The sequence below is a fragment of the Zophobas morio genome, unplaced genomic scaffold, assembly GCF_036711695.1.
Source record: "Zophobas morio isolate AGI-343-1 ecotype UQ-CSIRO unplaced genomic scaffold, CSIRO_AGI_Zmor_V1 ptg000021l, whole genome shotgun sequence".
In the NCBI taxonomy this organism is placed as follows: Eukaryota; Metazoa; Arthropoda; class Insecta; order Coleoptera; family Tenebrionidae; genus Zophobas; species Zophobas morio.
In genome coordinates, this window is record NW_026972126.1 from 4,052,094 (window position 1) to 4,073,854 (window position 21,761).

Here is a 21,761-nt window from a genome sequence, read left to right on the forward strand (position 1 = left end):
AGCCTATCGGTAGATTCCACACCGGACTTATCACATGTGAATAATTTCGGAGGCTTTCACGGTCGGAATCAATACTTGATCGTTTTCCGGGTTGGAACCGTGTTTTCGTTCCTTTTTCTGTTATACAAACACTGTATAATTTTTTTTCGGCTTCAACAAGCAAGTAGAATCTTATGAAATCTGCTATTCAAAATGACAACATTCTGAAGACACTTTCGGATACCCGCTGGGAGGCTCATGCTGTAGCAACTTCAGCAATCTTGAAATCATCTAATAAGATAATAAATACTTTAGACAATATAGCTGAAGACACCACGCAAAAATGTTAGTGATTTGGAATGATATTTTGGAAAATTTTCAGAAAGTGAGTAAGGGTTTACAGGGTGAAAAGGTGACCCTATTGATGTGCACAAATTTATATAAATCACTAGCAGATCAGAAATGCGGGGAGATTTCGATGAAATCGAAATGCGTGCCAAAAAACTAGTATGTACCTGACACCGAGTATGACGGCAATGCATCTGAACAACATCTGAATCCGAAGGAAAGATTGTGCCAAAAGTTTAATGTCAGCTTACCCAGAAGACTTGGATAGTGAACTAGCTGATGAACTTCAGCAATTTCATAGCTATATCCGACATAAAAATGGCCCAGAACATAAATTTTATAATCATGCTGAATTATACAAAATAATGTAGGAAGGTAAATTATCCTCTGCCTTTCCAAATGTGGACATTGCATTCCGAATATTTCTAACTTTGATCGTTACAAATTGCTCTGCTGAAAGATCATTCTCACAACTAAAACGATTAAAAAATTCTTGCAGAACTAGGAGAGACTGAGTGCATTGTAATTACTTTGTATTCAAAGTGATTTGCTGCGTGCTATTGACTTTGCGGATATAATGAAGGACTTCTCTATAAAAAAATCTAAAAAAACATACTTCCAGCATTGAAATAACTTTCACAATTTAAATAAACTTGCAAATGTAAGTTCTTGTTGAATAAAAAATTAATAGAGTGTAAATACCGTTGTGCAAATACTCCCTTATTCTTGGTGAGTAGAATGACCAGACGTCCTCTTTTTTCCGGACAAGTCCTCTTTTTGAATCTAAAATTTGTGTCCGGTATGTATTTTGGCATCAACAACAAATTGTCCTCTTTTTACATTTTTCAGTGATTATATTGTGTGTAGGACACACCGACGCTTATCAAATTCGGAAAATGTTCAATTTTCGCACGAAAACAGGTACGCAAGCGTCGATTGTGCGCGGTACTGCCTAATCCTCATCCCCACTTTGAAGTGTTTGACGTTTGAGTGAAGTACTTGCAGGCTGTGATTAACGCAAAACTAGTCGGTAGATTGTTAGGTTAAATTTAAACTGATTAGACACGGATCATGGATCACATAAATTATATTACATAAATAAGAATAAATAGTTGGGAGTACATACTACTTAAATTAATAAATAAAAGGTCAGTTACTTCATTACCGATGTCGTTATTCGTTATTGTACCAATAGTAATCCTAATTACACTTCAGATGCCAAAAGAAAGTGTAAATTTAACTCAGAACTTCAGGCTGAATTTCCTACGTTCAAAGTTTCAAAACAGGAATCCGAAGTTTATTGTGGAACGTGTAATTGTACTTTCCCCATCGCCAACATCTCAAGACGAAGAAGCATTGACTGAGCATCAAGAATATTGCAAGCACCTCTAAAGTCACCAACTACTTTGTACCTAAATTTACAAAAACCGAAGAACTAGTGTCGGCAGCAGGAGGGGCATTAGCCTTTCATACAGTCAAGCATCATTTTAGTTTTCGGTGAACAGATTGTTCCACTAAATTATTAAAAACCACATTGCCAGATTCAAAGTTTGTTAAGAAAGTTTCAGCCGCTCGGACTAAGACTGAGAGTTGGCTCCTCATTGTTTAGAAATTGTTGTAAAACAGGCAAAAAAATCAAAATATAACTGACGCTAGCAATCATGGAAGCATGAAGATATTCCCTGTTTTAATGTTTTTTTTTATGCAAGGGGAGGATTTGCTTTAAAAATATTAGAAATCAATTAATTGATAGATGAAAATCCGATACAATTTTATTGCAAATTATTTAAACAACATATTAATAGGGACGAAATTACAAAATAAATGCATTGCTTTTTCTGGTGACAACTGTAACACCAATTTTGGTGGACTTAATCGCGCTGGTAAAAAAAATGTTTTTTATAATCTAAACCAGCCTCTTACTTCAAAACTAGTAGGGATAGGGTGTCCTGCTCATGTTCTTCACAACTGGATACAATGTGGAATAGATACATTACCAGTAGATGTTGAATTTATAATTATTTTTCAGCATTTACAATCAGAACTCAATCTTTAAAAACCTTTTGTGGTTTTGTAGACATAGAATATAAAAAATTACTTTGCCACAGTAAAACTAGATGGCTATCTTTGTTTCCTTGTGTAACTGGAGTACTGGAAATATATGAAGGTTTAAAGTCGTATTTTCTTTCCAGCAGATATAAGTTATTTATGGTTTGTCCACTCATTAATGTATATCTTTCACGAGAAAAGAAAGTTTATTGAAAGAGAAGAAAATTCTGTATTAGAGGTAATGGAATGTTTAGAAGACGTTAAAAATAATGTAAAGGGTAGGATATCTGAAACATTTTTGCCAATCAAAGCGAAAGCAATATTAAGACAATGCGAAGATGAGCAGCATGTCAAAAGTCAATTTACAAATAATTACACTGACATTATATCACCTTAACTTATATTATCAAAAAGAAATCGTACGAGGATTCTGCAACTTAGGTAACGTTTGACAACAATTCTGTGTCCTCTACATCAGTGGTTCGCAAACTGGGTGCCGTGAAAATTTTATAATGATTTTAATAAATATAAGCACAAAACCAACTTTAAAAAATAATAATTGATGATCTGATTTTATTAATATGGTACAACTGTTCAGTAATGGACAATGTGTTCTGAACATTTCTTCATACTGAAGTAAGATGGCTACGTAAAGGCCGTGTTCTTTCCCGATTTTGGGAATTAAGAAAACAGATATAAACGTTTTTTGAATCAGAAAATATTGAACAATTTTTTGACCTCCTTCAAGACCACGTTTGGTGTGCAAAACTAGCATATTTAACTAATATTTTTGAACACTTGAATAAAGTATGTAAATTCAAGTAAAGTAATTCAAATATTTTAACCTTCAGTGAAAAAATTTTGTCTTTAAAAAACAAGCTTAAATTATGGAAAACAAATATTTATAATACAATTTTAACATGAATTACATATTATACAATCATATGATAAAGTGTTTTTGATAATAAATGAGTTACAATTAAAACTGTTCTTGGCGGGGTGCCGCCAACTTTTGTTTAATATTTTACAGTGCCATCAATAATAAAAGTTTGCTAACCACTGCTCTACATAAACAAAATTTTAGGTAGTTTTGTCTTAAAGGACAAGCATAAAGGTTTGGGGTAGGACGAAGCAAGTATAATTTACCCAACGTCAAATATTCCTCTCGACAACCTTCCCTATATACTTTGGAATAAAAACTTCAACCTTCAGAAAGAACCACCGCTTGAAATAGCTTACACTAACTTTGCGATAGCAAAAGCTTTGGTTGTGCAAGGATGTGTACGGTTGATCCTCGAAGAAAAGGCATTCATAGTATCTCACATTGTCACCTTATTCCCAAACAGTAAATGCACTTGTAAGTCCAAAACACATTGTCAGCACATAACGGCGGCGCAAATGTCAATAGGAGTGGAGCCACAGAGTTATAAAAAGACAAAATTATCAATTTTAACTCGTAAAGAAAGGGGATATAAATCCGGCAGGAAACGAGCACCCAAAAAAGTTCTTTTCTGGAAGCTGCAGAAGATTCTTTGGTACAGAAAGAAGACGTCGTATCACATAGCAACATACTAGTTCCAACAATAACACACGACAAAAAACCAGGCTGCTAATAAAATTCTACTCTCTACGAAAATCATAGACAAAATTTGAAGTCGGTCGGAATGTGGCAAGAGCCGGTCGGAGCCGATTTATAAAGGGAGATTTTTAGGGGTTGCAAACAAAAATATGACAACTACGTCGTTCGATGACCCTCAGTTTAGAGGTATCATGGATAAAATTTGAAGTCAGTCGGAGTGTGGGAAGATCCGGTCGGATTCATAAAGGGAGATTTTTAGAGGTTGCGAATTAAAATATGACAACTACGTCGTTCAATAACCCTCAGTTTAGAGGTATCATACTTAAAATTTGAAGTCGGTCGGAGTGTGGGAAAAGCCGGTCGGAGGCGATTCGTAAAGGAAGATTTTTAGGGGTTCCAAATAAGTGTGAAAAATACGACGGGATTTTTATGGCCTCAATTTCTGCCATATTTATGTAGGGATCACTTCAAGGTTTTTTATTATTCTGTACTTATTTTGAAATGAATCGGCTGGTAAACCTGTAAATCCTAGGGGGTTGATTTTCGGGAGTGAATATCTTTCATATTTGTATGAGGCTCACAGGAAATTTTCCTGTCATGTTTGTATCAATTTTGGAATTGGTCGGCTGATAAACAACCCCTTAAAATCGTATGGGGTGATTTATGGCGGGGTGATTTTTTTTTATTTTCATGTAAATTGATTTGTAATTGCTGTATTGTATTTGCACGAAATCTGAAGTGGATCGGTTGACAAAAAAACCTCTAGTCGGCAAAATTTAATGGGTCAGTAAATTAGAAACACCTTAGTAAAACTTTTGAAGAGAGTGTCCATAATTATGAAGTGGCAACTTCAAATGTAGAGCATGAAAATTATTTAAAGTACTTAGAAGAATACTGGTAAAAGAAGGAGTTGTGGGTCTTGTGTGATAGAAATTAACTTTTGACAAGAGGAAATCACACCAACAATATATCTCAGGCAGCAATGAGAATTGTATTTCACACCTTCTTTCCGTAATCACTCATAGGCAGCCATGCATACGCAGCTGCGAGCCCGCTAATTTAAAGTAACTGTAAAATTACGCCGTTACCCATCATCCCACCTGTGCAAAGACGCGCTCATTATGTTTCGTTGCGCGAGCCCGTCAGCACGGTTTGTATAACCTCACTCTTTACTTCTTGCTACAGGTAAGTGTTTATCCCAGTTTTTTTAGTCAAATGGGTAAAACTAAGCATCGTCGACGTTCGCGTTCACCTCACGTACCCAGACGTGAGTTGGAACGTCGCCTAGCACGCCTTGAAACGCTCCTAACCTCAAAGCGCCATGTGGTGCAACCTGTTCGTCCATCTAGTAGTCGACATATACCGTGTGTTGAACGTTCCCCGTCCCGCAGCACTTCAGGTTCGGGCCGACAACATGAGAGAGCTGACCACATGCGCCTTGCTCGGAGCTCCTCCCGATCGCGATCGGGAGAGCCGAGGGCCACAGCCCTTCCAAGTGCGTGCTCATCGTCGAGGTCTCGCGCCTCTGACGTCTTATACCGTGACAGGGTTACAACGTCCCGGGACAGGGTCCCAGCTTACCAAATTGGTCAAAGCATCTCTTCCATGGGGAATCAAAATTCCCGCAGTCTCACCCCGGACACCAAACCGGCGCCTGACAAACCACCAGACTCTCCTCCTTTACTCATTCACGACGAGGAATTACCCGAAGAATTCCTTCTCAAGCTTGGAGTAGAGCCCACAAATACTGTCGCTAATGAGCCAGTTATTTCGCAGCGCCTGCTGACCGCCTGGACGGAGGTTCTCGCCAAAGGTTTAAAAAAGGACGAACGTACCAAGCTGCTTGAGAAGTACCCCCCGCCTAAAGACCAAGACGCCTTCACCGGTCCAGAGTTGAATGGTGAAATATCGTCTATTTTGAATTCCACTGATAAAGCTCGTGATTTCCAATTAAAAACCAAACAAGACAGCTTGCTGTCCAGTCTCACCGCCCACTCTGAACTTTTAAAAGCTCTATGGAAGTGTATCGGTCTCTCCAGTGAGAATAGGGCTTCACTTGGGGTTTTAGTAATTGACTCGGCCAAACTCGTCATGGACGTATTTCGCACCTTAAGCCTTACGAGACGAGACCTTATCCTCCCACATTTATCTGCTACTGTAAGAGACGTCGTCAGTCAAATTCCCCCAGGGCGATATTTGTTTGGCGCAAACATTTCTGAGGAATTTAAGAAGAGGAAGAGTTTGGAATCCCTTGGCAGGGAAATGCGAGCGACTCAAAGAGCCGTTCCGTATCCGGCAAAAAATCCCAGCAGCACTATTCGCCCAGCTTCAGGTCCTGCCTCATGAGTGAGTCTCTCTGTCAACGCAGGCCGCAACCAGTTTTCCAAAAAACCGGAGGGGCCCGTCTCACCAGGGGGGGGGGGGGGGGGAGAGAAACGGGCAACACCTAAGGACAACAACCTACCGCTATCGCCGGCCTTAAGTCAGGTGAATAAACGACCAGCCGGTAGGCTGAAATATTTTTGTACCAGCTTGGCGACAAATAATAACCAATGATCCAGTTATCTTTAACTGGCTCAGAGGCTATCCCTTACCTTTTAGTAGACCTCCGGTTCAACGGCTGTCGCAAAGCCGTTTTCACCTGGCGTTTTCACCACAATGCAGTCGGAAGTCAAATCCCTGCTTCAACAGGGTGCAATTGTTCAATGTGAACCTTGTGTAGACCAGTTTATTTCTCACGTTTTTTTGGTCAGTAAACCGAACGGTAAAAACAGGTTCATTTTAAACCTAAAAAATCTAAATTTTTTCATTGACACTCCCCATTTCAAAATGGAAGACATTCGTACAGCAATTAGACTCATACAACGGCACTGCTATATGGCGACAGTGGACCTCCGTGACGCATATTTTGCTCTACCTATTCAACCTTCGGATAGAAAATATTTGCGTTTCTTTTTAAACGATGTATACTACGAGTTTACTTGTCTTCCCTTTGGCCTCAGATCTGCTCCGGTAACTTTTACCAAGTTGATAAAACCGATAGCGGCTTATCTTAGATCACAAAATATTACATGCGTTTTATACCTTGACGATTTCTTACTTCTTGCCAGCACCATCGACGAATGCCGCACGAGTGTTAACTTCACAGTGCATTTGCTTGAGTCTTTGAGTTTTACGATTAACACTGAAAAAAGCATCTTAGAACCCTCACAGAGTTGCCGATTTTTGGGATTTATTCTCGACAGCGCGCACATGCGTCTACGACTCCCGCCGGACAAAACTAATTACATTTTATATTTAATATCCACTCTGGAGAATAGGACAAGTTGCAGCATTAAAAAGTTTGCAAAACTTATTGGTAGGTACGTTAATTTCAATCTGCCCCGCACTAAAATACGGCTTCCTTTATACGAAACTGTTTGAAAGGGAGAAATATTTGGTCTTAACCAATTCAGGTGGTAATTTCAAAGCCAGGATAGGGTTAACTCCGGAAATCAAACAAGATTTACATTGGTGGAAGCATCATCTAGTTTCAGACATCGGCAATGAAATTGGGTCTGATCACTTTACAATGGAAATATTTTCTGACGCCTCGCTTTCTGGATGGGGAATTTACTGTCAGGGACATACGGCTCGTGGGTTGTGGAACCCAGAGGAGCAAAGAGAACACATTAATTACCTCGAGCTGAAAGCAGTCCTTTACGGTCTTAAATGTTTTGCAAAGCACCTCCTCCATTCTAAAGTTTTACTTAGGATTGACAATACGACAGCAATATCGTATATTAATCGCATGGGTAGCGTTCAGTATCCACATCTTTCCACTTTGACACGACAAATATGGCAGTGGTGTGAAGCACGGGATATTTGGCTTGTCGCTTCATACATTAATTCCACAGCTAACATAGAAGCTGACAGGGAATCAAGGGCACATTCCGATGCTACAGAGTGGGAACTATCAGACCGCTACTTCAATCAAATCTTGGAAAAATTTCGTAAACCGTCCGTAGACCTGTTCGCCTCAAAAAATAACCATAAATGTGCGCGATATGTATCCTGGTTTCCCGACCCGGGTTAGATCGCTGTCGATGCTTTTACCTTCTCGTGGAAGGATTCTTTTTTTTATGCCTTTCCACCTTTTTCCTTAATCTTACGATGCCTTAAGAAAGTTGTCGCAGACGAGGCCAAGGGTATACTAGTAGTTCCAGACTGGCCAAGTCAGCCCTGGTATCCTCTCTTTAACAAACTCTTAACGACAACTCCGTTGAAATTAGGGCCAGATATCAACTTATTGTCCTCTCCTTTCAGAGCTACGCACCCACTATCAGCAACCCTCGCTTTGATGGCAGGAAGTTTGTCCGGGAAGCTTTCTTACGGAGGGGAATCCCAGAGGCGGTAATTGTAACAATGCTCCAGTCCATTAGCCGCTCTACTCTACGACAGTACTACTCCACATATAAGAGTTGGAATACATATTGTGTTGAGCAGCAGGTGGATCCCTTTTCTCCTACTTCCGCGGAAATTTTGGGATTTCTTCAACACTTAATAGACTCTACAGACGCTTTGTACGGTACCTTTGACTCTCACCGTTCGGCACTGGCCTTTATTCTGCCTGGTGATCTTGGTACCGATAAGGCACTCAAACGTTTCTTGAAGGGAATTTCCCACCTCCGACCGGCAAGGCCAAAATACACTACAACGTGGGATCCTTCAGTTGTAGTTGACTACTTGAAAAACTCGTCCTCTAACGCGGTGCTTTCGTTAGAACAACTTTCGTCTAAATTAGCCTTATTGGCTCTCGTAACTGCCTATAGAGTCCAAACACTATCATTAATTCGCCTCTCCAGTATAAAATTTGATCCCTCAAGAGTTCAAATTAACATAACAGATCCTATTAAAACCAGCATCCGTACGGGAATATATCCATCCTTTACATTTCAATACTTCACCGAGGACCCAGCCCTGTGCGTAGTAAGTACTCTTCAAGAATATGTACGTTTAACTGACAATATAAGAAAAGGCGAAGACTTCTTGTTTCTTTCTACTCGGAAACCCCACGGACATGCCTCGTCTACCACTATCGCAAGATGGATTCGAACTACCTTGCAAAAAGCAGGAATTGATACTCAAATCTACGGGGCCCATTCGACTCGCCATGCGACGACCTCAACTGCGCTGCGTTCAGGCGTCAGCGTGGAGGATATCTAAAAACTTGCTGGCTGCACAGGACGGTCCACAGTTTTTGAAAAATTCTATAATAGACCCCTTTCCACTCAGTTAGCAATCCCCAGAGTACTACTGCGGATAAACTAATTTCTTTTTAAGTTCTGTATGAAATTTTGTTTATTTTCTATTCATTACACAACCACATTATACGCTTCTTTGGTATATGCTCCCGGGTAGGTTCTCTACTGTTCCCAGTACTCAAATACGCATATTCCCTCTGCCACTTTCGGCAACTGCCAACATTTTGGCTCTGGACTGACAACAATTTCTGCTTTAAACAACTGCCTATGAGTGATTACGGAAAGACGGTGTGAAATACAATTGTACACTCAAACTAACAGCTTACCTGTGAAGTTCGACTGAAATTGTATAATCACCTTCTTGAAGTAATCATTCCCACCCACTACCAACCCATCTCCAAAAAAATTGTTGTCAACATTGCTTTAAACATAATGAGCGCGTCTTTGCACAGGTGGGATGATGGGTAACGGCGTAATTTTTACAGTTACTTTAAATTAGCGGGCTCGCAGCTGCGAATGCATGGCTGCCTATGAGTGATTACTTCAAGAAGGTGATTATACAATTTCAATTGAACTTCACAGGTAAGCTGTTAGTTTGATGGTACAATTATTAAGGATAAAACTAGATGATTTTATTTTAACAAAGTTTTTCAATTATTATGAAATTCGGTTGTTGGATGCTGCTACCAATCGCCACCAAAAAGTTTCCCCTATACAGCACTATGAAATTACCTCCACCAGGTTTAATTGAACGACAAATTACAACCTGTATATTGATAATACGGAAAACAATTTACATAATTGCTACAGGAAATAATCCTCCCAACAACTGGTTTTTGCCATTGTATGGTAAAGGGTGTTTTCGCAATTTTCTATAATAAAAAGCAAATTAACAAATAATTTGAACATACACGCAGAAAAATATGAATGCGACCTCAACTACTTTTTGTTAGTTGAATTCTGGTTTGTTCCTGGAGGGCATATTTGGTTATCCAGAAAAATACAATGATTACCGAGAAGTAATTTCATTTGTTAGTACTACGAAGTAAAGTTTGTTAATATATTTCTTTAAACAACTAACAGATTATTCATCCACAACAAAGCCATTGGTTACCCCAACATATTTTTATTATGGTAATTTGAAATAAGACGTTTCAGTGAAGTAACAAAAAATTTTTAGTTGCGGCAAGAAACAATATTTTTTAGACCAACAAAATGTGGTGGCGCCGGTTTCATTAAGCCAATCACGAAGAGCATGACCAAATATGGTAACAACACGTGATGGTAGAGGTGAAAAACTTCCAGAATGCAATATTGCACAATCGGAACTTCACTTGTTGCAACGTGCATTTCGTTCCGTGTAGTGATGTAAATGTGGAAAAATCTGTAAGCTTTAACATGTGTGAGATAGTTTCTAGTTTGTTAAACGAATGGGGATTCCCAGAACTTGTAACAAAATTTGAAGGTAAGTGTAACTGTGTGTTAATTTAGAGTGAGATATGTAAACTATAACTACAACGTGTAACAAATATACTAATTAAAAAACTGTCAGCAAGTATAGATATTATGTATGTATGTATAACACAATGTTTCAAATATTCTTCTACACGACAATCAACTGAATTTTTTACTTTACATCTATTAAATGTTAGGATGGGGTGAAATAATAATAATAAAATAACGTATACTTTCTTGTGTGTGATAGAGAACCAAATAGATCTTGAGGCATTTCAAAACTTGACAAATGACACCATTAAGGAACTCATTCCTCTTGTGGGACACCGCATAAAATTTAAAACAAAATATGATATCTACAAAGCTCCCATTCATTTAGGCACGGAATCTGATGATTCGTGTTCTGCAGCATCTTTGATCTCTCGAACCAATTCTGAATTAGCAGACGAATCATGTAAGCATTCACTTAGACGTTAATTAATTTGGAACTAAATATATGTAATATACAGGGTGGTCCACGACTAATAAAGAGCCTGAATAAATTTGAAACGCAACCCAAAATACATTTTCACTACTTGGATATTATTATAATTACAATTGGAGCATTAAGCATAGTAACCTTAACACTTGTCAAAAGTTTTGTCAAAACAAATTGAAAAATAAAAACACGTGTGTAATATTATTAGATCAGCTCCGAACAGAACTAATCCGAAGTCCGGTGGTTTTTGCGCAAAACTTAATAGTTGTCTTCAGTGTCTTATCAAAATAAAATGTGTTTTTATTTTTATCTTTCAATTTGAAGTTTTTGTCAAAACTTTTGACAAGTATAAAGGTTACTATGTTTAATGCTCCAACTGTAATTATAATAATATCCAAGATAGTAGTGAAAATGTATTTTGGGTGGCGTTATTTATTCAGGCTCTTTCTTACTCGTGGACCACCCTGTATAAATAGTTTTAATTATCTATTATATTGTAGATTCGGTATATTTTGGAGACGCTGACTTGGGGATGACAGAAGTCGAAAGACAGAACACCCCAGCAGCCAGACATAAGCGTAAGATATTCACTGAATGTGCGAAAAAAGTCGGATTCAAAGAAATCTTACAAAGTAGACAGGAGGGGAAAATAATCCTCAACCATTATGAAAACCAGTCGTCATTAACGGAAAATTTACGTGACAAATGTGTGAATATAATTTTGGAAAAAGAATTAGAAGGTGACGTGAATCGCAGGTTTGATTAGTTTTTCTTTTATTATTTTTTGTCAATTAAGTTAATTGTTCATTATTTTAAACAATATTTTTCTGATATTCTTTTTAGAATACCAACAAAAATTTGAAACCTTGACAAATGCCATAGTTGGTGTTTTTCCAACTGAAGTAAAGGTAAACTAGATATTAAACAATGACAACGATGTTTGATATTTTGCTTTCTTTAGGCCAAATATTTCTCTTACACATATAGAGCTGCTGTTGGTGAAAAATGTCGAAAAGCGGGCAGTGGAAAATTATTTCGAAAATTCTACAATATACGTAGAACTATGCGACAAGCTGGGTTATTCGATTTAACATCAAGCAGTGAAGGTCCCAGTTGTACCGGAGAAGCAACAGATAGTAACTTGATGGATAAGTACTTCTTAAATTACATGAAATATTGAAATCTACTTTTTAGAATATAAAATGATAACGAAAATATTTTATGGCAGAAAAATTGCACATCACCATGGCCGGAAGTGATTGAGAGATGGGATAACAGTTTCACCCAAAGAAAAATATTCATACAAACTGATGCACATACAATATTAGAATATATGAACACATTCCCTGTTCTAAAATTTCAAATGGGGTTTACCTTGGTACTAAATTATCCAAACATTCCTTATTTGTTGCGAAATTATATTTAATTCATAGATGGAGAACGATTTTTTAAAACTTTATCCTAACAAGGATAAAATGTTTTCTAATTTTCCAATATTTGGGGAGAAAATCATTAAATATGCAAAAACCGTTGGTGGAAAAGCAATTCTGGAGTTTTTAAATAAATTTGAAGGTGCAAGTGAAGCTGCTAATAATGGTAAATAGCAGTACAATTTCTTAAGATAGTCATCTATATTAAGTGATTTTTGTAGATATTTACAACACTTATGTGTTATTTTTATTACCACATTTATTTAAGCCAGTCTTGATAAAAAAATGTAAAGGATCAGGTTCCTGGAAGCCAACAAGGGTTGAGATGTCTGAAGGATTTATACTCCATGTTAAGGTATACTGATATTATATACCAACATCGAAAACCAGTAGTTTTATCAATATGGATTTATAATTTTTGTTGTAACAAACACAGATACTCTCTTTTTTTCAATTTCTACTAAGTTTTTGATTTGTTTGAAACATTTTATTCCTTAGTGAATTTATTCTTGAGAAACTATTTACTGTTCAAGTCAGTGTGAGTTTCCCTGAGATTTAATTCCACTCACAAAAATTTCGCTATAAACTAAACATATAATTTCCGCAAAATAAAAGGTAGTCCAGTAATGATTGATAACTTATTTGTTCTATTTGTGTTTAATCTTTTGAATATTTTTTTTTCTTCCACAAATTCCTGGTGAAATAAAACCAGCCTTGGAAAGAAAACGCGAAAAACTACAAAATTTTGGTTTGACTCTCCAACCACTTCCCATAATTGTTGGAGACAGTCTAGAGCATATTGAAATGTGCTATGTAGCTGTGAACGACATTTTATATACTGTTCCAACGCCACTAAAGGCCGTTGATGTTTGTTTCAAAGTGATACACGCCTTGCATGCTTCATATGCCCGCGAATCGGAGCAGATTTGGATGTTACTACAGAAGACCATATACGAGTTGTCAACACTTTAAAAATATTCTTTCAAAATTTAAAACAAGTTCTGATAAAAAGTTAATAGTGCTACCCATGTTTATGTATTTTGATGACTTTGAAACCGGAGATGTTGAAAAATATTTTTTTGGCACTTTTGTTTTACAACAATGACAAAAATTTTTTTGGAAATGAAGCCATATTCACAATATTAATTCAAGAACTTGCATTTCTAGAGACTGAGGGAATAACTGTTGAACATTCAGAGGGGACAGTACAAGTATATTTGGTTTTGACTTTAATTCTAGGAGATAATTTAGGTCTACATTCGATCATGGGCTTATCAGAAAGTTTCAGTGGAAATTTTAGTTGTCGATTCTGTAAAATAGACAAGCAGACTGCTAAAGTCCAAATTAAGGCAGATGCAAATTTACTTAGAAACTCTGAAACTTATGAAACATATTCAACAAATTAAACTATTTTAATTTTACTACAAATTATTCTATTGACATAATGCATGACATATTTGAAGGTGTATGTCATTACGATATGAGACACATATTAATAGATATTTATTTTATTAGGAGTTTAAGTGATACTTTATGTGACGGAGTATGGACGATTAAACGCCGAGCAATAGCGAGGCGAATTAAGTCCATACGAGTCACATAAAGTCACTTAAACTCCGAATGAAATACAATATTTTATTTTCAAACGATTAATCTTCTTTTGAAATGATTATTTCCCATCTTCTTGCTTCATTAAGGAATTGCCTTGATTTCACTTATCATGGTTACTATGGTTGACAACCACTATGATTTTCACATATTTATACTCCGGCGGAGTATAAATGTTTTATTTATACGCCGGCGGAATATAAGTAGTACTTATGCGCCGCTCAAACACGGTGTCATAGAAATGACACTTAAACCCCGGTAAGACCGTCATATAAGTGTCAGTTATATGACGTTTGAAAATAAAATATTTTATACTACACGCAAAGTACTTCACTTTAGAAACATTTAATGAGAGATTACATAATGTTTAATTTTGGTGATGAAGTTACGAACAGACCGCCGAAATTACACAAAGATTTTCACACTAAAGATAAAATTTCTATGTCTGCTAGTGAAATGCGATGTTTTGTAACTTATTTTGGTGTTATCATAGGAGATCTTGTTCCAGAACCTGATGAAGTCTGGAAATTTTATATAGTCTTAAGAGAAATAGTCAATTTAGTAACAACAACTAATGTTACAAATGAAACTCCAGACACTTTGGAAACTTATATTATGGAACACAATCAGCTTTATCAAACACTTTTTCAAGATACTCTTAAACCTAAGCATCATCTACTATCTCATTATTCACGTATTATGCAAAAGATAGGACCACTTGGTTGTATATCTTCAATTCGGTATGAATCAAAGCACCGACCATTTAAAACAGCTGCAACTGTTTCGTGTTCTCGACGAAATATAACAAAGACATTATCTATTAAACATCAGTTACAACTTTGTTATAGGTTTATTAGTAACGAAGGTTTCAAGAGTAGAGATTTGGTAGGACCATTTGAATATCACTCATCCACTTTATTACAAAATTATCTAGATATTCTTCCAAATTCGTTTTCACTTTGTTTTGTAGCTAAGTGGGTTTCGTATGGAAATATTAAGTTAAAACCTACATCTGCTATTTTGGTAGGGTTTAATGCAGAGCTTCTTCCCGAATTTGGAGTTTTAAATGCTATTGTTGTAAATAAATCAAATGAAGTTGGATTTATTTATACAAAATTAGAAACTTTGTGTTTTAATTATCACCTATTTGCTTATGAAGTTGAACCCACAACAGATATTAATTTTTTTACATATATTGATATGATTGAGAATCCTCTTGTATCATTATGCATCATGGCAAATGGTAAAAAATGCATTGTTATGCAAAATGTTCCCTGATTACCTCATAAGTATTAGCGTAGTTATTTGATCATTAGTAATATAAGTTTTTTGTAAATTCTCTTTAAAATATAATACTTATTAAACATCAAAACAGTGTTTCACTTCCCCCTTAATAATAATAATTTTAAGTAATAATCTTTGGCTGTCATAACAAAGTGAAATTTGTTCTGGATTAACATTTATTTGTTACCACAAATATCTCTATATATGCCATTACAACTGGCATTTAGTTGCAGATAACAATCTTCTCATTATTTACGTTCATCATTTTGCATTGTTCGTCCAACAAACTGAGAATTTTGTGTAGAATAAAACATTTTGTTGTTAAACGAAACAGAAAATTTGTTGCTGCAGCACACAAATTTTGTTTCGCTAACACAACTGTTATTAAGAATAAAACTTTTGAAACAACAAATTTTTTAGTTGAGGCTATATTAACATACAAAATTTGTTATGGTGGTCAATATCTTTGTTGTCAGAAAAAATTATTATTTTGAGTGTAAGAACATGTACAAATATTTTAGCGTTCAAACAAAATGTCAATGACACTGGTTTGAAAATTGCGCCTAACAAAAGTAAATTCTGGGCATGTTCACTGGAAGAGACTGAAGATTAAAGGCCTCGCCACATAGGCTGTGCTATGCTATGCTTATATTAAAACGTTATGTCTATGCTATGTAAAAAATACATTTACATAGCATGAACATGACACAGATGGTGTTCACAACAGCCATAGCATAGTGTATAGCATAGTACAACACGTGTGTTTAAATAGTTCGTGAAAGTGGTTGCTAATTTTGTTGGTGTAGCTGTTCATAAAAAAAATTGATGAAGAGAACCTGATCGAATTAATTAGACTTTATTATTATTCTGTGCAGTGTGCAGTACAATGTAGAAATACAACTAATAAAAGAAGGAAATTAAAAAGGCCGAGACGTTGGTGGGTCCGCCCGCTTTATGCACATCATCAAAAACAACAACAGGGTGCATTTCATAATTTAATAGAAGAAATAAAATTAAATGACCAAGAAAGCTTTTTCGTTTATACTCGAATGACACCACAATATTTTGATGAATTGTGTGCAATACTGTTTGAAGATCTTCGAAAGAAAAGCATTCGGCCATCAATAGAACCTGCCCAACGGTTAATGATTTCATTAAGGTAGGAGACGTTTATTTTGTGGATGTAAATTACAAAGTTGATAAACATTTTTCAGGCACTTAGCAACAGGAGAATCGTACCAAAGTCTTGCATTTGCATACAGATGTGGCCGATCTACAGTCAGCAATATTATTCATGAGACATGTAACGTAATTTGGAGGAAACTTAAAAACATATTTAAAATTCCCTTCAAGTAGTGAAGAGTGGAACAGTATTAGCAATGATTTCAATAATAAATGGAACTTTCCGCATTGTGTAGGAGCTATTGATGGCAAACATGTTGTATGTAAAGCTCCATCCAACTCTGGTATGTATTTTATAAAACTAAAAACTAATTTATCTACTTTATGAATAATTGTTTGTAGGCAGCCTTTATTTTAATTACAAAAAAAATTTCAGTATTGTACTTATGGCAGTATGCAGCGCAAATTATGAATTTATCATGATTGATGTAGGAGCTTTTGGCTCTCAAAGTGATGGTGGAGTATTTGCCGCTTCTGAGTTTGGAAAGATGTTACATAATAATACATTAAGCTTACCAACCCCAACACCACTTTACCCAGGTGGTGAGAGAATACCATTTTGTTTTGTGGGGGATGAAGCTTTTCCATTGAAACCAAATTTATTGAGACCTTATGCAGGTCGTACACAGGCTCTACCACCAGAAGAAAATGTTTACAATTACAGATTGTCAAGAGCGCGAAGGACTATAGAAAATCGTTTTGGAATTTTAGCAGCTCGATGGAAAATTTTCCACACCCCAATAAAAACATTACAAAAATATATTGACTACAGTATACAGGCACCTGTCATCTTACATAATTTTCTTAGAAGCAAAAATTGTCAACAGTATTGCCCTCCAAATTATTTAGATGAAGAAAACACATTGGGATTTTGGAGAAACGATGTCAATATGAATAGCAGTGCTTTCCAGCGATGTGGTCCTCTCAGTTCAAATAACAGAAGTTTTCAAGCGGAAGTAGTTCGTGAAAAATTTAAAGAATATTTTACATCACCTGATGGGTCAGTACCATGGCAAGAAGCTCGAACGCAAAGAGGCTTCATAGCTGCCGAAAATGTGCGACAATCTCAGCATGTTTAAAAAAATGTAACCAATAATTGTAGAATGAATTTCTTTATTAAATGTTTTTTTATACAGAATACCTAGTGTAAAGTGACCATTCGTCCCAGATTGCGGGGGACTGTCCCGTTTTTAGACATGCAATCCCGGATTATTACCGTCCCGGAAAATATCCCTCATTTAAACAAAAATGGATTTTTGAAATTTTTTTTTATATTTCTGTTTCTAAATTTTAAATTTCCGGTATTTTTTGCTGCTTTTCCAGAATTCCTCAAAAAGCAATGAAACTGTCTCATTAAGTTTTTAGGTTCAGATTATAAATTTCCGGCAATTCTTGCTACTGTTTATCGCCAAGAATTCCGCGAAAAACAATCAAGCCGTTTCGATAATATATCCCTACCCATTGTCTTCAACAGATGCGCATCTACTCTCTATACTTTTCTTGAATCTTCGTTCTCTTGTGTGGTTGTGTCACTATTAGAACTGCGAAACCGAACATTTTTTGAATTATAATTAATCGTGTCTTGCTTTTCCAATTCATATTTTTTGGTTCTTCAGAGGTGAGTAAAAGTTCTTTGATTTTCAAAAACCGTCACAATATATATTTGTACTTAGATTGACTTTAATAACCATCGATATGCCTCCAAAACTTGCTCCAAAACGAAAATGTAAATTCACGGAAGATTTGAAAAAAGAGTATCAGTTCTTAAAGACATGTGCATTGGATACCAACGTATATTGTACGAAATGTTTAAGTGAATTTTCAACAGCCTCTGGGGGCAGACATGACATCACTCGCCATTTCGAGACGACAAAACATAAAAATATGTTGGAAGCTGCTGCTTCTTCATCAACCATCGACAATTTTTTTAGAAAAACTGAATTTGGTTTAAAAGAACAAGAATTGGCTGCAGCAGAAGCAATTTTTTCATTTCACACAGTGAAACACAATCGAAGTTTTCGATCCATGGATTGTACGACAAAACTTGTACAAAAAATATATGAAAAAAAGTTTACATGTAAAAGAACAAAGTGTGAAGCAATAATAAAAAAAGTTTTGGCTCCATTGTGCAGAAATGAGTTAAACAATAAATTGTCACAGATACACTCTATTTCAGTTTAATCAGATACATCTAACCATCAAGCCATAAAATGTTTTCCTACTTTAGTAAGATTTTTTGATATAAATGATGGTATGCATTGCTAAGTTATTAGACTTCGTGTCTTTGCCAGGAGAGACCTCAGAGCTAATTTTTACATTGTTATTAGAAACTCTTGAGAAGGATAATTTAGCAAGTAAACTTGTAGGATTTTGTGCCTATAATGCAAACACTAATTTTGGTGGTTTAAAAAGGAAAGGCACTAATAACATTTTTGCGAAACTAGAAAAAAAATTCAAACCGAAAATAATTGGAGTTGGATGCGCAGCTCACATTATTCATAATGCAATTCAAACAGCCTGTGACCTATTGCCTGTAGATATTGAAAATATTATTGTGAATTTGTATAAGCATTTTGGTATATTTACTTTGAGGGTTGAGTCATTAAAAGAGTTTTATGAAGAAGCAGAAACTGAATATCAAAAACTGTTGGGTTATAGTAAAACAAGATGGTTAGCTCTTTTGCCAGCGATAGAAAAAGTTTTAAAGCTATTTGAACCTTTAAAATCTTTTTTTTTATCATTGGAGAAATGTCCTCAAGTTCTAAAAATCTTTTTTGAGACTCCATCATCAGAACTGTGGTTAAAATTTATACACAACCAGGCCTCCTTATTTTCGTTTTCAATTAAGTGTATTGAGGGCGATAACGTCACTGTTATGGAAGTGGCGAATGAAATTGACTCTTTAAAACGAAAATTGACAGAAAGGCAAAAGCATAAATTTCTTCCTTTAATTTTGAGAGACAATTTGCGGCAATTCGAAGAAAACGGTGAAATCAACCGAACTTGGTTTGAATCACATATTAATTTATTTTACGCTAATTGTTTTGAATATTTAAATCAATGGGCCGCTCATTTTGAACCCATAAAACATCTGGAATGGTCTCTTTTAAAAAAAGAAATTGTATGGTCCCAGGTTTAGGAAAGTTTTGCTGTTGTAACAAAAATGGTGGAAGGAATTAATATTGACGAAAATAAATTATTTGATGAAGTCAGCTATGTTCAACAGTACGCAAGCCAGCAAAAAATTTGTGAATGGAATGAGCCAGGACATCGTCAGATCTTAGATGGACAGAAATATTTAAGCATCACAAATCGGAAAATATTCCATTCGAAAATATATTGCAAATAATTGAATTTGCCTTTTGTTTGCCCGGAACAAATGCCCCCACAGAACGAATATTTTCACTAATGAATAAAATATGGACCACAGAGAAGACCCAATTAACAGTTGATTCCTTAAAATCAATTCTTATTGTGAAATATAATATGAATGGCACATGTGAAGAGTTACATGATCGCATTCGTTCAAATGTCGAGGTGTTAAAACAAGTATATACATAATTCCGATAAATATTTGTAAAGTTATTTGCTTAATATTTTAAATGTGAAATGTTTTTGTATCCTCTTTTTTTTGTTTTTTTAGAATACTAAACTTTTTTGTTCATTGTCTTATTGTTTACATTTTTTTCAAGTGTTTTAGTTACTGACTCTTTAGTTACATCACTACCTGGTTCTGTAATTTTAATTTGTATTGTCATTTATATGTAATGTTTTTATAATCTAATTGTATCTAGTGTGCCTAGATAAATAATGTAAAAATAATATTATTTCTATATTACCTAAGTACAGTAATAGTCTCTAAAGTTTTTTTTTTACAGAATAAATATTTACGTTTCCCGGGTTTTTTTGAGATCTAGTACAATTTTACTAAATTTAGTACAAAATATCCCTAAACTTTAGTACACATTTTATTTCTTCTGCGGCAACCCTGAAAACCTGTTGCATTCACCCCATCTTAGCTTATTGAGAAATATATTCGTTAAGAAAAATATAGTTAATAATTTACCGATCCTTAAAGGGCCAATAACTGTACCGCTTGCCGTATGTACCCCTTGGTTATTTACTGGCCGTTATTTAATTTTTCAAAATCTGGGAACCCTTCGTGAACAACCAGCCATTTGGGGTTAGGTATATCAAGAAAATAACGAAATATTAAACTGATAATACCTCCATCTACAGCGGCAAATATCTATTAAACTAATGTTGACTTACCAAAAGTGTAGATCGTGGTGTAGATAATACAAACAAAACTATTAAATTCCGAAAAAACACCAATAAACAAAATAAATTAGCACGAGGGAAACCAACGATATTGTACACATTGGGTATCAGTACATGAGTAGATGAGTACATTCAGCATGCCAAACAAAATTTGTTTGGCTAGTACACTTTCCACACGTTCGCGTATCTGTTCATTTTAAACTAAGCATCCACTAAACTCTTGAACAATGACAAATCTAACTTGGTGATATAAAAATAAAAAGACAGCAATAAGATCTGGTTCAACGCTAGTGACTCGATCACGACTCGAAGAAACGCTAATCCGTGCATTCACGAATGTGTCCGAACACGATACGAACAAAGTAGAGGGTTTGTATGTGTGTTACAAACAAATGGCCATTTTTCGCCCTCTGTATATAAAAAAAAACTGTTTGAGAAAAACCAACGTAGCACCATTATATAAATATATTAATAATCATGAATGTACAGCCTGATTATTTTATCTTTCTACGCCCGAATACTTTCGGTAGGCAACATATTATACACATTATATGCAACTGATCAATGTATTAATCTTTTTAAATTAACAATCACACCGTTTAAATCTGTGGAAGCTGTAGACGTTAAATTGATATATTCTGATTCAGTCGCATTGATGTTTGAAACTCCAAACTTTGGATTTTTTTTTAACTAAAAGTGCAAAATGGTTTTCTTCGTGGAACATAAAACATTCATGATTGAATCCTACTTCCGAAATGGAGTTGCCATTGAAGGATGTATGAGATGTTGGAGATGTGTATCGTGAAACACCACTCCATCCTTCCAAAATAACTTTGAGAAAACTG

At 35.6% G+C, this 21,761-nt stretch overlaps 2 protein-coding genes across 2 annotated transcripts in view; one reads left to right on the top strand and one right to left on the bottom strand.

The window, feature by feature from the left end:
• The window catches only part of LOC135133270 (integrin alpha-V-like), a 201,630-nt gene extending 180,490 nt beyond the window's left edge, over positions 1 to 21,140 (bottom strand). Inside the window, exon 1 of the mRNA XM_064061608.1 lies at positions 20,908 to 21,140. The gene's annotated coding sequence lies outside the window, so the exon portion shown is untranslated. The remainder of the gene's footprint in view (positions 1 to 20,907) is intronic.
• On the top strand, positions 6,785 to 8,351 carry LOC135131605 (uncharacterized). Its single transcript, XM_064059416.1, has 3 exons — positions 6,785 to 7,313; positions 7,411 to 7,947; positions 8,131 to 8,351. Exons 1-3 carry the CDS (start codon positions 6,785 to 6,787, stop codon positions 8,349 to 8,351), a joined length of 1,287 nt encoding a protein of 428 aa, XP_063915486.1.
• Positions 21,141 to 21,761: the final 621 nt, after the last annotated feature.

Bases quoted from the DNA above. Each gene is read 5' to 3' on its own strand.
- LOC135131605 (XM_064059416.1), top strand. From the start codon at position 6,785: ATGGAAGACATTCGTACAGCAATTAGACTCATACAACGGCACTGCTAT. The intron at 7,314-7,410 runs GTAGGTACGTTA...TAACCAATTCAG, and splicing joins AAAGTTTGCAAAACTTATTG to GTGGTAATTTCAAAGCCAGG. The intron at 7,948-8,130 runs GTAAACCGTCCG...AAGTTGTCGCAG, and splicing joins TCAAATCTTGGAAAAATTTC to ACGAGGCCAAGGGTATACTA.